The sequence below is a fragment of the Zonotrichia leucophrys genome, chromosome 2 (assembly GCF_028769735.1).
Source record: "Zonotrichia leucophrys gambelii isolate GWCS_2022_RI chromosome 2, RI_Zleu_2.0, whole genome shotgun sequence".
Lineage (NCBI taxonomy): Eukaryota > Metazoa > Chordata > Aves > Passeriformes > Passerellidae > Zonotrichia > Zonotrichia leucophrys.
In genome coordinates this window covers 126,171,368-126,193,548 of record NC_088171.1, presented here as the reverse complement: position 1 = coordinate 126,193,548, position 22,181 = coordinate 126,171,368, and the positions used below count along the sequence as shown (strand labels likewise).

The 22,181-nt window shown below is 36.6% G+C and overlaps 1 protein-coding gene across 1 annotated transcript in view; it reads right to left on the bottom strand.

Annotated features, from left to right (window-relative positions):
* Positions 1-4,947: 4,947 nt before the first annotated feature.
* Positions 4,948-22,181, bottom strand: part of NUDCD1 (NudC domain containing 1) — a 34,312-nt gene continuing 17,078 nt past the window's right edge. The window contains exons 3-10 of the mRNA XM_064706302.1: positions 19,506-19,691; positions 17,545-17,725; positions 15,655-15,840; positions 13,034-13,241; positions 10,767-10,911; positions 9,375-9,500; positions 7,497-7,656; positions 4,948-5,832 (exon numbers count right to left, since the gene is read on the bottom strand). Coding sequence (XP_064562372.1) covers positions 5,540-5,832; positions 7,497-7,656; positions 9,375-9,500; positions 10,767-10,911; positions 13,034-13,241; positions 15,655-15,840; positions 17,545-17,725; positions 19,506-19,691 — 1,485 coding nt within the window. The 3' untranslated portion in view covers positions 4,948-5,539. The remainder of the gene's footprint in view (positions 5,833-7,496; positions 7,657-9,374; positions 9,501-10,766; positions 10,912-13,033; positions 13,242-15,654; positions 15,841-17,544; positions 17,726-19,505; positions 19,692-22,181) is intronic.

The following is a 22,181-nucleotide window of genomic DNA, read 5'->3' as shown; positions in this document are numbered from 1 at the left end:
CCACCTCACCCTCCCCAGTAACTCAAGGCAGTATGAACTCATACAGGTGTGTGCATTTACAGATGAAAATACAAATGTACACACACAAAGGTCCTGCACATTCAGAATGTAACTAATACATTAAGAAATATATTATTGAAATACACTACTAGAAAGTGTATATTTATCAAAGCATAATGAAAGTCATGTTCTAAAATGATTGATTTTTTAAAATTTGCTTTCCTCTGTTTTTCTTGAGAATTCCTTCCAACTGGCATTAGATTGCAAAAATGCACTGGAATGCTTTAAAAAAGACATTTTGCATAGAGCATTAGATTGATAAAGACTATGACAAATATTTTCCAGGTTTGCCTCTGAAACTGTTAATTAGATCTATTTTAATTGATATCCAGCTACCACTTCATTGCAAAGATCTTTGTGTAAAGAAAGTTTTTCAGAAAGACCTTAAAACTTTTATGAAGGAAAAACTATTACTCCAACAAACACTTCTCCAAGAAAAAGGGACTATACCTTGAGTTTGGAATGATTGCAATAATCTTGATGAAAAGGCTTGCTTGATACTTGGCTCTTCTAAGTTGAAGACGTCAAGTTATCTTTAGACCTTGCTGACTTCTATCCATAGCACAAATAAAGATGTATTGCATAGGGAGGAGGGGAAACAAATCCCACCAGATTTCAAGAAATAGGTTACAAATGGAACATAGGACTGACGACACAAAATTTTAATCCAAAATTTTTATTATATGGCTAATATGTGATTGACTGCAGGCTTCAAGTTCATCTAATCTGCATAATGAGAAAAGAAAACATAAATTGACAGAAGGCAAGGAAATGAAGAAGTTCTAGCAATTCATTAATGAAAGAAAGCACAAAAAACAAATAAAATATAAGCTTTAACCTTATTACTCTTATCTGTTGTTTCATTATGAAAAGCCACTATTTGACAAAGGACAGACATACAGATCAAATCCTTCCTATTTTCCTTCACACTCCTGCAAAAAAGCACCCATGTTGAGGTAGGGGGAGAGGAAGAAAGGAAGGACAGATCTCTCTCTTGCATCTAGAAGGGTTTGTCCCGATCATTTGGATTTTGTACATAAAAAAGACAGGATCAGAGGCACAGTGGGTACTTTAACACAAGAATACACCTGAATATTTATCACCCTCTCCAGTAACTACCTCTGTAAATTTGTGTGTTGGCAGAAATGGAACATTAGCAAGGCTGTACAGGGGATTTCACAGACCTAAACAAGGAGTACAATGTGCATGATTTGGCAACAGCCCTGGCCCTGCAGTGCAGACACCTGCTAGAACTTTGCCCTAGCAGAAAACTTCTTAACACAAGTTTTATTTTAAAGAATTTCTTATTTCTATTTCTCTATTTTATTTCAGTAGCATAGGAAGACTATACATTTGAAATTAATATAAATCCTTTAAAATAATTTTAAAATTTTAAAATTTCTTCTATTTATTACAACTTGTGTAAGAATACATCATGCATTCCAAACATGCAGTCAAGGAAAGCACTGAAAAAGAATACTGAAATCAAATAATGCAGTAACAGCCAAGTAAGCCTGTAATAGTCAAATATTTTCTCAGAAATTCTGTAAACAGATTGTGATTGGGACCTCTCAGGAAGTAAGGTTTCAAGAAAAAAAAATCCTAGAAAAATTGAAGCATGGTTGTTGGAAAATCATCTCTATAAAATATCCACATTTTATACTTTGTATAAGTCTATTTATGATATGCTGAACAAATGAGCCTTAGTTGTAACTGGACACAAAAAAGGAAATGCTGATAGGGAGTGTCTCTTGGTGGCTTGCAGCCATTTAATTATTATAGAATGGTTGGAAAGGGACCTTAAAGATCATCTAGTTTCAACCCCACTGCCATGGGCAGGGACACCTCACACTCGACCAAGTTGCTCAAAGTCCCATCCAGTCTGGTGCTGAACTTTGAGGAATAGGGCATTCACAACTTCTCTGGGCAACTTTGTCCAGTGTCTCACCACTCACACTGTGAAGAATTTCTTCCAGTATCTAATCTAAACCTACTAAATTTCAGTTTAAAGCCATTTTCCCTTGTCCTACCATGCCCTTGTCCAAAGCCCCTCTCCAACACTTGCAGGCCCCCCTTATGTACTAGGAGGCTGCTCTAAGGTCTCCCAGAGACTTCTCGTTCCCAGGCTGAACAACCACAACTCTCTCAGCCTGTTGTCCTGGACAAGATTCTCCAGCCCTCTGATGACCCTTGTGTCCCTCCTCTGGACTTGCTCCAACTCGTTAATGTCTCTGTTATGCTGGGATCCTCAGAGCTGGATGCATTTCTCCAGGTGGGGTCTCACCAGAGCAGAGCAGAGCAGAGCAGAGCAGAGCAGAGCAGAGCAGAGCAGGGCAGAGGGGCAGAATCACCTCTCTGGACATACAGGCCATGTTTCACATGATGCAGCCCAGGACATGTTTGGGTTTCTGGGCTACAAGTGCACATTGCTGGGCCATGTCCATCCTGTGATCCACCAGCCCCCCCAAGCCCTTTCCTCCAGGGCTGCTCTCAATCTATTCTCAGCCCAGCCTGCTTTTGTGCTTGGGATTGCCCTGCCTCAGGTGCTTAGCAGAATGCTATGCAATAGCACTCCACGTTCCTCAAGGTAAAAAATAATTTAAATTCTAAAATATCCTTGACTTTCATAGAAGCAAAATAAGAGAGGGACTACTTGATACATCGTTCCTGGGAAACATGATTACAAACGCATGAGTAACACGGAAAAGGGATGAACATTTTCCCTGTGTTCAGTTATTTCCAGATGCAAACATGAACTCCCTTGAAACAGACACACATTTGGAATATGAGTTCTAGTCATTGCATATTGTAATACCTCTGAAGAGGTAACCATTTTACTTGACTCTGTTTCCTCTCTTGCAGGAGAGCAGAGCATGTTTCCAGACATGTAACTCACAGCAAGAAGAATTTGACAAAGAACAGCTGAAATTCTCATTATATATTGAAACTGCCTGCAGTAGACCAGAAGTGACAAAGACATGTTGACTATGATTCCTTCACTCTTTCATTCCTCCATTTCCCAAATATCACATTCTTAACTCTCAGTCCCCAAATATTAAACCTCAGGTTACTAAGTAATATTCATATACACCTGAAAGCACTTAATTTAGGCTACATAAATTAAGCTACTTTTTTTTTTTCTACAGGATCTCTGCAGGAATTCTACCGCCTTGACTGACATTATTGGACAACAAATAAAACTTAGATGCAAAACAGTAAAAATGGTAATACATTCACTGAGCTTTTCCAAAAAGCATTTTCAAGACAGTTTTAAAAGGACAGAATGATAAGAGGTTTACAAATCTAATCTGTTTTAACTTACCCAGCTAAAAGTAAAGCAAAGCTTTTCGATATTGGATATACAATATAATCTTGCTGTGAGGAGAATGAAAATCATGTTCCCTGAAAAGCTTCTGCATTTGGATGGTTTTTGCAAGCCACAGCTGCTTGCCTCCCTCTTGTTATTTAATCAGTTCACTGATACAAATCTGCAGAGTTTACAAGAGAGTCAAAACAATCACAACTAAAGAAATACTTACTCTTCTCTCAATAGATTCTTACAGAGTTCTGAAATAATATTGGTAGGGAGATGCAAACTAAAAGGCTGCCTTTATTTGTGTCTCTCAGTACTTTGGTACCACAGATGACAGCAGCCTTCCTGTCAGTACACAACATATTAGGCATCCTTTGTTATGGATTTGCAAGCCAACTATGAAAAAACCCAACCCAGGGTAGACTGACTGTCACAACTGACTCTTTGGTTTCAATGTATTGACAATGCCAATTTAAAATAAGAAACAAAAATATTCACAAGCTATTCAACTCAACTTGTGGGATCTCAGCACCTCAGGACTGAGGTGCCGAGTCACCGAGACCACCCTTGGGGGGCTCGGGAGTCCTGGAATGTTGCCAGAAGTGTCTGGTGGCTGGACTTTGATCCTACACAGGAGACGACACTTGTATGAGGATAGGAGGATTTCACCGGAGTGAATGGTGAAGGGATAAGTTAATTAGAGAGTGAAACACAGGGTTTAGGATTTCTGTACAGGGGGGTTTAGAGAAGTAAGATGGAGGAATTGGGGCGTGTCCTGTCCTTCTTCTTCTTCTTCTTCTCCTCCATCTTCTGTGGAGATGGTGGCACTTTAGGATTGGTTATTACTAAAAGTGCACTGGTTAATAAGGGTAAAAGGTATTGGGGAAAAATGATAAATATTGTATACATAACTTTGAGTATAAAGATAGGTGACCGCCCCGGAGGGCAGGACAGTGTGCTCATGGCTGGCTGCTGAGCAGACCTCTGTCGGGCCGAGAGAAAGTCTTTTAGATAAGCAATTAATAAACACCAAGACTGAGAAAAGATTTGAAGCCTCTTCTCGTCCTTTGAAGCGCGGGCTGCCCCAAGGCCACCCCGGGCCATTCCAGGCCATCCAAACAGCCGGGAATCGAACACAACTAACCATACCAGTCTGTTAAACCAATGCATCCTCATTGGCCTGAGCAAATTGCAAATTCTTACATTGCATATATAACATGTTTTGACTTAGGCATCACAGACAGAACAGTTAAGTGACAATGCAGCATTTACAGTGGCATCTGAGGCAGAAGCAGCACCTCTGAGTGTCCCATCCCAGGCTACAAGACCAGCACTTTTTCTGTCAGCCATTTTCTATTTTCTCATTGTAAATGAGTCACTTGAAATGAAGTATAAAGTCAAGTGAAAATGGCACAACTGAGAGTATGACAAGGCCTTAACTAACAGCACTCGATGTATCACTGCCAGCTATGTACTGACCCTTACTTTGCTTCTGGAAGAAGCTATTAAAACGCATTCTAGAAATGTGAACAGACTTTACTGCAATTATAAACAAGTCCCAAACCAATAATTTAAAATGTGCACATACAGTAAATTTGCTTCATTTTATTACCTGTATAAGAAACATAATACCCCATTAATTTCTCTCACATTCCACTCAAAACTACTGAATGTCAAAATATCAAATCAAATATCAAAAGTTTTTTGGTCAACCGTATTTGAACTGGAGATTTCTTCCTTTATAATACATTCTACTTGGCATATCATATGCTTTTAAATCTTTATCTGACTACTTTTTTCATAGGTAAGCAGTGACATTTAAAAACAGCAGTCAATTCTCAAAACTCAGAAGTATAGCAAATAAAGTCACTTGGAAAAAGCAATGCATAAATCTATTCACCTATGCAATAGCAGCATCTGACAGTTACTTTGACAAAGATGTTAATGCAGAAGACATTTTCCCATAGCTCTGAAAAAACTTACTTCCATGGCAGCAAAGTCAAAAACTCACTTTCTTACAGAAAAATTCTAATGAAGAAATTTGATTCCCCTGTAAAACATCCCCTTTGTCATTTTCAGCAAATTGCACTGACCTTGTCAGATCGTCAACTTATTCACTTCTATAACAAATTGTTAACACAAACTACAGCAGAGCACACTGAATAATTAATTTCCAGAGTTCACCTTTATTAAAAACAAGGTTTTTGTTGTGAGAACAAATAATCTCTCACTCGTAGCTTGAAAGCCTAAGATAGGATCATTGGCTTCCAGGGTTGCTACCAGCTGCTTAGCAACCTGTCCCACTTGTCTTCCTTCCTTCCTGTTGTAGAGAACCGTGGCCAGAGGAGTCGGCTGGCGATAGATGAAAACTCTTCGCAAGCACTCGCAAAGAGCAGCGTAGGAGTAATCTGGAGCACAAGCCATGAACTTCTTGTCTTGCTTTGATGCTTGGACATAACCTGTATAGCCCAAAACCAAGTAGAAGGGATAAGGAATAGATCGGTTTCAACAGAACTTTAACTGGCTGATAAAAACCGAAGCTTAACTTAAAAAATAATACGCAATTTGTAACAAAAAAACCCCTGAAAACAAACAACAAGAACAACCAACCAATAAAAGCTAACATCAACAGAAAAAACCCCAAACCACCAAACTACTCTTATTACATCAGCCAGTACTTTCTGAAGGGATGCATTAAGCAGTTTAACACCAATATACAATTCCCATGTACCTCATGTTAACAGGTGTTTTGGATACATAGGTACAGCAAGATACTCTTCCCACATCTGGCTCCTCTCTGCCTCACAAGGTCTTTCATTTTCTCAGCAGGATCATAAGGCCACAGACATGGTCCATATGGGTAATCCTGGCCCAATATTAGTGGTCCAAGTACAATAAATCTCTTCTCTCTCTTCCTCTCCCAGTGTGTAATTACATTTAAAAATTAGGATTTCTGAGCCTATCTAATCTAGAACAGACACCTAAAATCTGTCTTCGATTTAGAACTCACTAAAAAAAAAACCTACTTTTTAACACACTGCAATTTCTGTTAACATTCACTCAGAAAAAAAAACCCAAACCAAAACCTCCCTTTTCCACTTTCATTACAGGATTCTAGTATCAAATTGACTCAATTCAGACTGATTTCCTTTCACACTTCTATAAAGAGAACTGAGATGCAATTCTGCAAAGTGATCTACCATCTTTCTGCAAGTATTTCCTTCCCTGTTAGGGAAGTTATTTGCTTCACTTCCATTGAAAAATGTAAGCCAAAGATTATCACATGGGTCAACAAGACAGGAAAAGTCTAAAGGTCACTTATTAAAACACCTTACCATAAGATTACACAGACCTAGACACATGATCAATTAACTGCAGCTATTGCCTTGACAATGTCTGTGTGAGTGTTAAGGTAGTGATTTTGCTTTTCAGTCTCTAACTCAAGTCACTTATCCAAGGAACTCTTCTTTTTACTATGCAGTTCTGTGCTTACATTCTATACATGGTCTGAAAAGGCTTGTCTTCCTCCCAGGGCACAAACATGTCATTTCTATGTTCTCTTATTTCTAAAATTAAGCTACCGTTGCTGTTGGCCTCATGTTAGAGATAGAAATGAGACACTTCTTTCTTTGTGCCTAATAGCAGAATTTTTTTTGAACACAGCTCATTTACACATGCTATCAGAAGGCACTGTGTTTGCCTCCAAGTAGTTAACAATCCACTGGAACTCAGTTCACTGGTCAGTAAATGGCCAGTGTACATCTCCACCAAACCTCCCTCTTTCTAGACAGTTTACATATTTCCTTCACAGATTCTCATGGGATAGACTTCTTGTTTTCACAGGTACAAACTCTTTTCTTACAAAAATAGATTGTTATGCAAACTGATTCTCATTCTTATGATTCTTTTCTCATAGCCAGAACAGCAAGGTCTAAGCCATGTCTTACAAGGCCTCTCTTCTATAAGGTTTTACCTATATGCAGCAAGCTACCATGCTGCTACCAACAGAATTATAGAAACTTTCAATTCAGATTTACTAAAGTGAAATATCAACATAAGCCATACCAGCAGCATTCACATAGAAAAGTCTCAGATATGTGTGACACAGAAGTTAATTTCTTACCCAAAGCATTAAAAGTTGCAATGTGTTCCCACATATTCTCTGGTTGGTCAGAGTGAGGCTGCCAGAGAAGAGCATCGACATCATGCCTCAGGCAGAAGCATGGCATTTCTTTGGGATTCACAACGACTGAGAAAAGATACTGGTTACTTCCAAGATTAATCTGAAAACAAAACAAATACAAAATATTGATTCAAAGCACAAATAGCAGATTCTGTTACACATACTGCCAAAGTTAGATGATCAACAGTTTTATGTTTGTTACTTGACAAAATGTTTGAACACATTATGCTGCATCCCACTGATCAACAGCTCAATACACCACAGGTACCTTACACATTTCAAGGAGATGTAATTAAGTTTGTTGGAGTATTATTCAGAGAAATATTATGTCCACTGCACAAGCAAATGAGAATGTGTTTTGTGCAGAAATGGTTTTCTAGGATAGATCCCAACCTACAACTTCTCACATAGGAGAGAAAAGATTCTCTCTAAGTAATAACATCTGGTTTTCTGCAGGGCTAACAGGAAAGGAAACACTGTCCCTCCCAGGTAAAAGCTGGCAAGCACTGAAACAAGGATTAGTTAGAATACTAAAATGATGAAATATCAACATTTTTTAACTTACTTGCAATCATGTAATTACTAAATTTCAGGTTAGCACACTCTTCAATAAAAATGTTTTTAGGAGTTGTGGGTAAAAAGCTGTACCAGCCCCATTTCCGAAGGAAAAGATCCCATAATTTTAAACCCAAACAGCTTGAAAGAAGAACTAAATCTAAGTGAAAATATAGTCCTGTATGCTGAAGAATATACTGAAACACTCATATTTCCACATACTCTAACAAGGACCAAAACTGCAAGTTCCCATAGAAGAGGCTGAAATTAGTATTTCCTACCCACAGCAACTGTCCTTTGACCATAATGCTTTAAACACATTAACCTTTGAATTACTTTTATGCCACCCATTTTAAAAACTCTTTACAAGCGCCCTGGAGTTCAAACTTGCTCCACTATGTCTTGCTGCCTGCTAGAAAGCAGCCTTTTGAGATACACAAAAGCACCCCTTTTGCGATGAGCTCATGTTCCTCCTGGTATGTGAAATGTCTCTGGGGTACTTCTTACCCTTCAGTGTGAGAAGCAGTAGTTTAGGCTGAGTTAGTTAGAACTTTATCCAGTCTGGTCTTGAAAATATCAAGGACAGAGGCTGCACAACTTACTATGCAACCCAAACCATGCTACAACCACGATGTAGTTTTTGCTTTCATCCAGTTTCAAAAAAAACCCCAAAAGACCCCAGAACAACAAGGTAATCTGTAATGCTTTCATATGATTTTGGTGTTTCCAACACTAGGCAACAGCCCGGATCATATCCTAGCTTACTGTTAGTCAGGGCTGCTTACAACTCAGATTAAGCTCGTTAATGAAGCATTCTGCCCCCAGTCTGTTATTTTCAGTGTGATTGACAAAAAAGTACTATATAGTGATCTATGCTCCAGCTTCTTAGTAAAAAAGGTCAGGTTTCTACCAGGCTGTCCGAAAATTACTGAGGAAAATGCAAACAAAGTAATCTAAAGAATTTTATGGCACTGAAAAGGACCCTTTCCTTATAATTCCTTTGATATGACTTTGCTTTTTCAAAGGGCTCACTTGTGAAAGCATATATATTTTTTTAATGAGAACAAAAGGAGCTTTGTTTTTATATTAAAATGACATTGAAGGACATATATAGATTGACATTTTCTGTTGCTACTGTGATTTGATATTATGGGAGAAATTTATGCGATTTCACGAGTCTACATATTTTTGTACTGATAATAGAGGTCAATTTCCAAACAAAAAAAGTTTTAAAGTATTTCTATAATAATTTGCAGTACTTACTATATGAGTGATTTTCAAGCTATCACCATCAAATCTGCACAAGCTTGCGCCATCTTCAAGAAAAGCATCACATTCTTCTAACTCTTGAGCATTACAAGGTGGCTTTTCCTTATCAGGGTTTGGATTCTGAAAAAAAGAATGAACTACACTGAAAATCAAAACAATTGAAAAAAAATTAATCCCTTTTACAATTAAAAAAACAACCTAAAGAACAATTGAGCATGAAGAATTATTTGCATATCCATACAAACAGAAAGATTAAGCTATTATGTAATTACTCAAAATTAATAAAACGATTTCTGCTGTGGAGGACAGCAGAAGTGGTAGGTACAATAAAATCAATTTCAGTTTGAGGAAAGTACATAAGTCACTAAAACCTGGACGACAAATTCCAAATTATTCCAAATAATTCTCCAAGTAGCAAAAGCATACAATCCTGAAAACATATGCACAATTAGTAAATGTACATCAGTGTAAGCTTGTTTCATCTTGCCATCAATAATTCAATTAAAAATGGATTAATTAATTTTATAAGCAGCTCTAAATACATGACACATTTTAGTTTTGCTATTAATTTTAATTTATTAAAATCTATTTTAAATTAATGAAAACTTACGATTAAAAAGTCATCACTTTAAGCTCAGTAGGAAGTGAAGTACACAATAAAAGAAATTTAAAGTTAAAAAAAACCAAGGTCAAAAGATATAGTACAATATCTTGCTCACAAATACTGAGGTAGAGACAAGTCAATCTGAAGTACTACATAGAATTTGTTTTAATAACACTTTTCAGCCTTACTAAAAACAAAGTAATAATGCAAACCTAATACATCAAAAGTCACAGGGAGACACAATTCACAGGTTTCAGATGAGATGCCATTTTCTAATTAAACAGTATCAAGCAAATATCAGCTAAAAATTACCTTTCACTTTAAGTAGCCTTCCTGTATAACAAAAATGCCAGAAAGTTCATGAGCCATGTTTACAGTTTCCTAACTTTTACTTTTAAACATGTCATTTACACTCTGTCGGTCAAGTACAGTATCCTTAGCAAGACAGTAAAAAAGTTTTGCTAACTTATTGATAAACAAGAAACAGACAAACTGCCACACCCTAAATGGTGGAAACAAAGTTTATTTTCAGTGTTAAATCAGGCTTCTGTTTGGTGCACAGACACCATCATACAAGTTAAATTCGGTCCCCCTTGAAGATGGTTTTACTGTTCAAAGTACATTCACAACTCCAGTGCCAGTAGTTTGTTACAGTTTCAATTAAAAATGAATAAACAGTAAAAGAACTGATAACTTGAGTCAATGCAGTGCAAATTAGGCAGCAAGAAAAGACAGCATGCAAAAGCACAAGAATTTTAAGTGTTTGATTCTTGACTCTTTACCATTACTTCAGAGGTAAGATGCATCAAGCTTTCAGCTATTTCAGAGCACTGGGAGGGGTCCATAATGAATTCCCCTCTTGTGTCACCAATGATTAGCTCTGTCCACCGACATCCCTCATTTTTCTTCATCAGAGAGATTTCCAAACTAAAATGCAAAGAGAAGACAAAGAGTAGCACACGAAAACACTACATCCATTTGTCAGATTAGTCAAAAAGCTCTAAATGTACATAAGAGCACTTCTCCTCAAACTGAATTAATAAGGAAAATCACATAGCAGAAACCATTAGCATTCAAATTATAAAATAAATTATTCTAACAAAAATATTCTTAAGAAAAACAGACCAAGGATGTAATTTCTAATACACAAATCTCAGGGTTTTCAATGTAAGCGTAATTTATCCTGAAGCAGTCTCACTAAAATATTTAAAATATGTCAGGAAATCACTTGTACAGCAATCTATTCAAAGACTGCCAGAATTTTACTACACAGGTTTATTTGAAACATAAGCAGTATTTCTTAGGGCTACTTAAGTGTACCCTACCTCTAAATAACATCTGGGACAAAAAGATTTTTATTTTATAGACCTCAGGGATAATACCTCAACTAATCATCTATACTGTCTTTCTAAAATAATATCTCAGAAGAGATAAGATTTCCATAATAAGTAAAAAACCCAACAACTACAAAGAGAACCCAGTATAATCACTAAACTATTGGGAATAACTAATTAAGTAAATGAAAAATAAGACACAGCCTGATGCACCAACATGGTAATTCCATTTAAATACTGTGTTGGACAAACACACAGATATAATGGTAAAACTGAAGTCAATTTTATCATACTCACTTTTTAGATACACTTACAGGTTCTGCAGCAATGACAGCTGTAGTGCTCCTGACAGAAAACCTTTTAAGTTACTAGTTACTGCACCATAGGAGCAACTATTCAGTGAACTCAAACAATTTCACTGGTACTAGGAAGAGCATTCTGTTACAGAAGACATTTGGAGCAAGTTTTTAACTTTTAATCAACAGATTTATATCACTGTTGCAGTACGAACATTAAGAATGGAGTACTACTTATTACACTGAAGTATGGATTACCCTTTCTCATTAAAGTAAAAACCTGATATTCATAAAATAACACTCACTGGAATGAGTAATAAAAAAATCAAGTTATCCAACTTATAAAGAATCAAGTTATTTAGAGTTATTTTTCAGCAGGATACCTAAAAACCAACAACCCCACACATTTTAATCACAGTCAAATTTTAATATACAGTAATAGTACAACCTATATAAAAATATTAGTCCCTCTAATATTAGTCCCTCTATAACCTACATAAAAATATTAGTCCCTCTAATTTTTTTTTTTTTTTGAGAATTACTGTCCTTTACAGTTAACCTTTTGGAAACTGCAAAAAGCCAACCTTAATCACAACTCGAAGGGTAGCTTTTGTTTTAGATAAACAGCTATGAGCTGTTGAGTGGATCACCTGGTGGTTTACATGTTTCTTCTTGAGTTCATTAAAGAGTGTGAATATCTCTGAGATAACCAGACCAGCGCGGGTGAGTTAATATATGGCTCATTTCAGGCAGAGTATGAAAACCAGACAATGCACAAAGAAAAACCAAATATGTTTTAGGGAGCTCTGAATTATTTTTTTGCACCCTCTCTATTCTTTCATATTTTTATTTCAGAATTAGAAAAGCCTAAAAGTTACTTTTTAAATAAAAGTAGGAACATTTCTATTTGAGGTCTACAGCATTAGTTCACACAGATTAATTTTCTATAATTCACATAATATATTTTTTAGGAAAATATATTAAGGAATTTATAAGTCATGCCTAAAGAATTTCAGTTGTATTATTACTAAAATGCTTGTTTGTAGAAAGTAGAAGAGAAACTAACACATACAACAAAGTACATTCAGACTAATCAATCTTGAAATATAGTGAAAAAAAAATTGTTGAACCAATTAAGTTTACTCTTCTTACAAATCCATGTTTAACATTTCATACTGGGTGGGGTTTTTTCCTGAAAAATAACTGCCAAAGAAGGGATTACTTTCACAATTAGATAAAGAAAAACAGTACTGAGACAGCAAAGGCCAGTGAACTGTTTTCAGGAGAAAGAAATTCTTGCAAGAAGGGACATGGGTATAGCATTAAATGGGATCATCCCAGAAGGGCCAGAAGTCAGATATGGTATGTGTTTTAAAATCAGTTCCTATCAATAAAAAACCTAAAACTTATATAAAATACCTTTTGTCCTCTCTAATTATCCATGTGCAGCTTTCATGGTCCACAGATGAATAGAGCTTTCCTTCCATCAAAGGAGGCTGGTCTTTCAGTGTAACACATATATTATCAGGGGAAAAATGTATTTTTATGTCATCCCTTGTGATGTCTTGAGGCAGGTGAATTGTTATGGTCACGTCATCTTCCGTCTGCTGCCAGTAGTAGAGAGGGTCTACAATTGGAAACATGCAGCAAAACACAAACTAGGTTACAAGGATTACTGGATTCCACAGCATTCAGTGCAGAGACACATGGAATTTTCTGAAAGTGTGTTTCTAAAAAAGTGGAAGTTAACTTTTACTCTGAACAATTTACACAAAATATATTCTGAACATTAAATAGAGAAAAACCTTTTTAGTAACCAAATCTGTTTGTACCCCTCATTTGGAAAGTAATTTATATTAATTTCTATATTCAAATTTGTTGATAATTATACAATGGGCATAAATTGTTACTCTAAGCTTACTGTAGCATTATGAAATTGGAATGCAAAACGTACTTAAATACAATGAAACACTGATGATTAATAATGTGGCTGAGGAGACATCAGGTGCAGAATACTGAGACACCTGAGTGCATCCAGAGGAGGCAACAAGGCTGGTGAGGGGCTGGGAACACAAGCCCTGTAGGAACCACTAAGGGAGCTGGGGCTGTTTAGCCTGGAGAAAAGGAGACTCAGAGGTGACCTTATCACTCTCTACAACTCCCTGAAAGGTGGCTGTAGCCAGGTGGGGGTTGGTCTCTTTCTCCAGGCAGCACTGACAGAATCAGAGGACACTGTCTTAAGCTGTGCCAAAGGAAATACAGGTTGGATATTAGGAAAAAGTTTATTATGGAAAGAGTGATAAAGTACTGGAATTATCTGCCCAGGGACGTGGTGGAGTCACTATCCCTGGATGCATTTTAAAAAAGACTGGATGTGGCATTCGGTGCCATGGTCTAGGTGAGGTGTTAGGGCTGGGTGGGACTTGATGATCTTGAAGGTCTCATCCAACCTTGTGATTCTGTGACAAGCTACTGCATGCTAGAAGTACATATAATTCAGAGATGTGAACATTTTTTCTTATATATTTTGCCAGAAGCTATGCTGACTACTCAACAGAAATTATTTTACAAGACTAAGTAGTCTTAATCTGCCTCAGCTAATGGAGATGAAATAGAACTGCTTGCCCAGAGGTAGAGACCAACTTTTATAACTGTGTTTAGAAGCTGTCTGATTACTAAACTGCTAGAAGAAATGGCCTTTTAAGATAAATGTTTATATAAAAGGAAGGCTATGACAGCGTGAGGGGTAATGCACAGAAAATACAAATACAGATGAATATATTTTCTAAAGAGCAATCTTGTACAAGTTACCTTTCTATTTTGAGAAAAACTAAAGTATGGGCTCCCCTTGAAAGCTCTCAAGTTGTCAGAATCCAACCCAAGATTCCACTGATCAAAATCTCATACTAGCAACTGTGACTCTGGAAGGACTCTTGCACTGCTGCCCTTTGTTACAACTGCCCTGCTTGCAATGGATCAGTCACAGGTGCTTTAATTATACTTCCCCAGAAACTATTACTGAGACATGACAGCCTTCAAAATTGTGAACACTGACACAAACTGTATCTGATATTAAAAATCCATTAAGCCTGCAATTTTATATAACTGTACAAATAAAACTGGAGCCTACATCAGGGTTAGCAAAAGGTGCTTAGTGCTCTGAAGAACTCCCTTGACTCAAGATTTATATGTACAGACTATTCTTAATAAAATTACATGTACAATATCACAGTTGTCAGTGTTTAACATTAACACATTCCAGAAATTTGATCCTTTTGTATTGTTTTCCAAATAGATTTTCACACTATTAGCAAAGATTGTGCCACTATCCTTAGAGAATTTGTTTGAATTTGTTTACTAACCAATGCCTCATATGCAGAAACAGAAATCAAACATGAAATAATCCAACATAATTACATAAACATAGACATTACAGAGCCTAGTGATACTTAGAAATAAACAACTCCATTAATAGGTTTTTACATACTTAGTTTTGTTTTGATTGCAAAGAAAAAAAGTATGAATGCATTTTGTTGAAGATTTCCTGAACGGTGTTCCCACCAGAGCAAACAGAATCTTTTACAGGAATGTCATTCAAGATAATTATTTAAATTTTAGAGAGGCAGGAATAAATTACATATCAAAAAAGCTTTCTGATGGGTAACAGTTTGGGGAAGTCCATGGCCCCCTCCCATCTAAGAAGACTGGTTTCTTAATTTGAGTACTTCAGATAGATGCCTAAATGTAGGCATTAGTAATCCTACTAATATCAAAAACTCATTATACATCTGTCTGCAAAATATCTTTTTCTTTAAGACAACAAAATTCTTTAAGTGTCTCCTGTCCAAAAAATTGCACCTGATATAGGTTTATGCACAATAAAACTGCCACAAGTAAAAGCAAACAAACAAAATCAATCTGTCCATCAGATAGATATTAAAACTTTCATTGTTAGAGTTTCCAAACAAATGCTAAACCAATGATATGTCCTAAGTCAAAGAAGAGAGCAGATTATCATAACCTGTCAGACTAAGTCTTACCTTTCTTTTCATTTGATACTTTTGAATCATCATTTTCTTCTAATTTGTCACTTTCACTTTGCATAAATGTGAATGGTTTGTGGGAAACAATCATTAGACCATCTCCACTTGGCTCTATTGCTGCATAATGGGGGACAGATTTTCCTTGCAAAACTCTCCTTTTAATGATTTCGTATCTATGATCACCTATAAAATAGAATTTTTAAAAAGTCATAATATATTTCCAGAAGACAAATTATTATCTAAGGAACATGTTACATTTAAAAATACTATGCAACCCTATCTGCTAAATCACAGTACCATGGTTTTCCATTTCCATTCCAGATTAATCCAGTTGTACTCGATTAATCTGAGTTTTATTCTTACAATGTCTTTGCTGATCACAGCTAGCCCAGCACATCCTCTGTACAAATAATATTTTTATTGTAGAGAAGGTCAGAAGAAAGCTAAGCATGTCATTTTCTGAATCTCATAAGGCAGAATGGTAGTTCCTCATTTCAAGCTTTTATGGCAAGTATTCCTAAAAAGTTTGGTTAATGAAAGAAAACCAGCTTTGGAAGGGTACACCTTTGTTACAGTCCTCTGAAGTACCACAGAAGATATGAAAAGACCTAACCACTGCCCCCATTCTGACTTATTTTCATTCTTCTGCTCTTTGGTAACACAATAGTGGTGAGTGTGATCCCTCTGTCCAGTCTGCCAAACAGGGCAGAGATCTCACATTTGTTGGTGTCAAGAGATATACCCATGTTTTAAGGCTTTGCTTTGATGAAGCACAGATTTTGGTAATTTAAGAAATGGTTTGTTGCTTAACTACTTACTTTTACTAAAATCTGATTTGATAAACTGCATTCACAGAGAGAGTTTCAAGAAAAGGCAAGCAACAGCAACTGACTACTGGTGAAAGAGATTGTAGAGTATTGTAATTCCTCAAAACAGCTTTTATCTTTGAGACTGGTTCATACATCAGTCTGATTTGTGAGATGTTTGTTTAAATGAACTAAAAAATTATTTCTCTCTTCATAATTAAAGATTGCTTTGAATTTTGTTATTTGCATCTCTACTGACAGTCACTTCAAACATTTTTTGTTCCCTGGAAATGCTGGAGAACTGGCAAGACTTTTTGAAAGATTTTTAAAACCACTTTTAGGGATTCCAAGAATATCTGTTGTAAGTTATAAAACACAATGTAAAAGAGAATTTTTTTATGAAAGTGTACAGTATTAAAAAATATAATAAAAGTCTGTGTTGGTGCTCTCATGAGTAACAGTCTTCAGTTCTATACTGACAGTGTTACTGATTTAGTTTTTCTTCTAAATTATAAACAGTAATGTTCAGAGGTTTCTTTCTCTTGTTGAGCTTGCCACAAAAGCATAAGGCAGTTAGTCTTGTGTGGCTTTCTGAGAAATACTTCCATCATCCAAGGTTTCAACAGCAGGAAACAACTAAAGCCACTGAGGGCAACACAGCTGGTGAAAGGTCTGGAAAGAAATGTCCTGTAAAGACTAGGTGAGGACTTCAAGCCTGTCTAGTTTGGAGAAAATGAGGCTGAGGGACAACCTCATTGCTGTACAGTCTTCCTAGGGAGAGGAAGTGGAGACTGAAATGCTGAGCTCTTCTTCTTGGTATCCAGTAACAGGACATAGGTAATGGTTCAAAGCTGCACCAGATGAGGTTCAGACTGGACATCAGGAACATTTATTTCCTGAGAGGGTGGTTAAACACTGGAACAGGCTTCCTTGAGAGATGGTCAAAGCCCCATCTAACACTGTTTAAGAAGGATTTGGACAACGCTCTTAACAAGGCTTTAACTGGTCAGGCAGTTGGACTAGATGACATTTTTATTTTTTTAAACATTACTCACCAGTAATATAAATGTAAAACACTTACCCTCTTTTCCTTCTGCAATTGTAACCCATTCCAAAGTAACATGAAATCCACTCCCTTTTGTATCCAGTTCATCTTTTTCTATCCTAAGCAGCAGCACAGCTAGTGAGTGTGCATCAGATTTCACAAATGAAACACTGTGTGCTACAATAAATGGACTTCCTAGTTCTTCATTAAACACAATCTAGAAGACAAAAACATAATAAAAAGTCAGACAGTTAAAGCAGGAAGCCTTGCTCTTTTATAGAAAGCAGGGAAGGGTTTTGGTGAATGTCAAATTAGTAACAGTTTGTCTTCCACAAATCTCTCTGCCAACAAGAACCCACAAATGTCACACATTTCTGGTTCCTCCTTCTGTGGTTATCAAGCTACTGTACTGAAATGTTTTTAAACATTATTGTTTATATTGAACAGCCATTATAAGAGCCCATTAAACAAAGCACAAAGATCCCCAAACCTATCTGCATTGTGGCTGTTTAGCACTGCAATAAACAGAGGTACAGCAACTGATGAGAACAAGAGGTCCATAAACATTGCCTATCAACTGGGCAAACAGTCTCACATTCAAGATGAAAATGCAGGCACTTCCCCAAGGCTCTCACTAGCTCTCTAGATACTCCAACGTTCTGAAAATCTTTGTAGACCTTGACATGTCTACATGTCAAGGAATGTAGAAGGAAAGGACCATTAAGGACTTTTATGTCTTCTTCAAGGAAAGAAGAAGACAAAGGTCCAAAGCATCATTGCCAGTGTTTAATCACCAAATGTGCCATTATTTAGCTTTGCAAGAGATCCCATTTTCCTCCTCTATAAAGTAAGAAACAAAAAGCCATAATGAAATGAAGGAGAATAATATCCATGTTCAGGAGAAGCTAGGGTAGAAGTTCTTGAATTTTTATTTATGTACATGGATTGGAAAAGTCCCTCCAATATTTGAATCAGGTAGGCAGAATAACTATTACTGTCATACTGAAAGGCTATTAGGCACCACTGTGAATATAAAATGTCATTAATTATGAATTTAAAGTTATAGATTTCATTAATTCACAAAAATTATTTATATAATATGAAAATTATTTCATTAATTTTATACAGAAGGACTCCATATCTTATAGCATGAAACATTTGGTACCTATAGCTGGAAGTTTTAAATCTAAAAACCATGTATTCCAGCTTTTTTTAAAAAGTACTCATTCAGCAAAACACTGAAGATAAAAACAAAATTAATCCGAACAACAGAGAAGAAGAAAAGAATCATTATTTGCTAGAAGATTAGCACATGAAAATGAAAGAGCAAATGAAAGAATAAATTACAAAGAATTCAAGCTGCAGCAGTTGAATGAGTGTAGACTCAATCTGGCAGTTACTGAAACCTGATAAAGTTTGAGGATTTATAGGGTTGTGATATTACTCTAAACAACTCTAAACCACTGCACGCTGTATATACTCAACAAGTCAACTTAAATGATGACAGAACTTCAAATATAAACCTTGTATTTTTGTTACACTGACAACTTCAATGTAACTTATTTATGTGTCAGCATTCTCACACAGAATAAAAACCAGATGGTATTTATTACCAAGGATCTAAAAAAAGGATGATCAATTTCCTTTACTGAACTCTCAAAAGATGTAGAGAAAGGAGCTAATCCATCATGTTGAAATCTTCCACTTCAGTATATACACCTACATTTCTGTCAATACTAAAACATCTGTGGTTTCTTAGGAAACTACCCTCTAGTAAAGAAAACAGATACAAAATGCAGGCACTTTTTACCAGATTCATCTTCATAAACAAAAAGGAACTAAGCACAGACCATGAGACTCACAGCTTCAGGCAGAAATGTAACAATTGTATTTACTGTGTCCAAGCAAAATAACGAACACCGTTATTAATGTAGCTAGATAACTTTGACAGGGATATATCTACAGTTCCTAAATATGTTATTTATTGCAGGACATACCTCCCACTTTTCAGATGCACTGCTTCCACGCTTGCCTGATTTAATTAAATACAGTCTTCCTGTACCATCAGAGAGGGTAACCCACGTGGAGGATGAGAAATGCATTGAGGCACAAAGGCGATTATCACACGCAGTCAAGTCTGTAGGTAGCCTGAAAACTTCTCTTGGTTTTTGCAGAGCAGTGTCCTATAAACAAACAGTCATGAACTAAGACTTTATGAAGTGTTTATTAATTTCAGTAAAAATTACAGGCAAATTAAGAATAATAAATCTCAGTAGCAATGTACCAGTTTTGTGCATCATTGAGCATATTTGGAAAAAAGTGGGCAGCAAGCATAATTCTCACATTATTCTTTTATGTGGAAAAGGTGGTGGAAATTCATCAAATTGAATTCTATGAGTGTTTTCTAACTGGTACTTCAGCACTCTTTTTCTTCAATTTTAAGCAGTAACTATATTTTGCATTAGAAAAGGCTTTAATTTTCCCCTAGCATTCCTATATAACAATCACTTACCTCAAATAATTCTAGACCCAGGAAAAATGTGGAGACTTAAAAAGAAATGAAAGCCACAGAATTGTACTCAAACTAGTACATAAAACTCACCTGTAAATTTAAAATAATTTTAGCTTAGTCTGTTGCACAACTGTCAAATATAATTTCTCAGCTTTTCTAGAGTGGTCACTTTATTCAGTAAGTTAAGAGAACACCTATGATTAGCCAGCAACAAAAAGCTGTGCTAATTCCTACCACATTTTCAAATAACTTTTCTATCACAACATTATTATTATTATTATTATTATTATTATTATTATTATTATTATTATTATACTATGGAATGAAATCCAGTTGGTGGCCAGTCACAAATGGTGTTCCCCAGGTCTTAGTATTGGGGTCAGTCCTGCCTCATATTTCTATCAATCATCTGCACGAGAGATTTGAGGGTATCCTCACTTAGTTTGCAAAAGACACCAAACTGGAACTGGGCAGGAGTGTTGAGCTGCTGGAGGGTATTTAGGCTCTGCAGAGGGGTCAGGACAGGCTGGACTGATGGGCCAAGGCCAGTGGTATGAGGGTCAATATGGAAAAGTTCTGGGCCCTGCCCTTGGGTCACAACCCCAGGCAGCACCACAGGCTGGTGGCAGAGTGGCTGGAAAGCTGCCCAGTGGAAAAGGACCAGGAGTGCTGGTCAATAGCATCTGAACATGAGCCAATGTGTGCCCAGGTGGCCAAGAAGAAATCAGAAATAGCGTGGCCAGCAGGATTAGAGGAGTGACTGTCCCTCTATGCTGGGCACTGGTGAGGCTGCACCTCATGTCCTGGGTTTATGTTTGGGCCCTGCACTATAAGAAACACATGGAGGGGCTGAAGTGTGTCCAGAGAAGGGCAATGGAGCTAAGAAGGATCTGGAGCACAAATCCTATGAGGAGCAGAGCAGCTGAGGGAGCTGGGGTTGTTTTGCCTGGAGAAAAGAAGGCTCAGGGAGGAGTTTATTGGTCTTCTACAACGACCTGAATGGAGGTTGTAGCCAGGTAAAGGTTGGTCTCTTCTCACTAATAACAAGTGACAGGACAAGAGGAAATGTCCTCAAGTTGCTCCAGCAGAGGCTTAGATGATATTAGGAAAAATTTTCTCAACAGAAGGAAACAACTGTATAAAACAGGCTGCCCAGGGTAGTTGGTGCAAGCAGTCACTATCAATGGATATATTTCAAAGATGTGTGGATATGGCACTTAGGGACACAGTTTAGTGATGGACTTAGCAGTGCTGGGTGACAGGTAGGACTGAATGATCCTAAAAGGCTTTTTCAACCTAAACAATTCTATGATTCTACTACATGTCAGGATAAGCTTATCTGGCATCCTGTTGCAGTGCCACACTGCAATCTTTTTAAAGCGGAACTACAGATAGCTTTTGAGCAGGAATAAACAGAGACACTAAGGTGAACAAATTGCACAGATGACATAATTCTTCAGTGAACAATCAACACATACACATTTAAAAAAAATTATGCATACCACTACATTTTACAAAAAGAAATCAATTTCCTACTCTGTTAACGTTACACAAATCAGCTTGATTCAATAACAGTGCAAAATGGATGTTAGATTAACAATTTCATCTGTATTTATAGTAATTGTTCCCATAAGTCTTGCTTTAGTTCTGTGTGGTGTTCTTAATTTCCTGATAATTCTAACAGAAAAAAAAACCTGCTTTCATGCTGAAAATTGGATTTCCAACTGTTTTCATTAAGTACAGTGGCATGTCTTCCAGCATATCTTTTAAGGATTATTCTTTATCTTCTGCCTTCACTCTCACATACAGCTCTTTCTTTGCTGAATAAGGCTTTGTGACTGACTTTCTGCTCATTATTTGGCTCATGGAATGTCAGCCATGCTGCTGCCTGCAAAGGATTAAGATTTACCCCCATTTTTTGTGTTGAAGTAATCTCTGAATACCCAAGAAGCTTGTTAGGTTAAAAGAAAACTCTAACAAAATCTTTATGATTTGAAAATAATTTGGGTTTCACAGTTTAAAAAACAGTCAGGACATGCTTTATTAGCAATACAGCTTGATCAGCTACTTATAAAATAGATCAGGTGGCAGTATTAAGAGCACAAATAAAACATTCTCACAGAAAAAAAAGAAGAGGGAAACTGGACATTCAGCAACATCA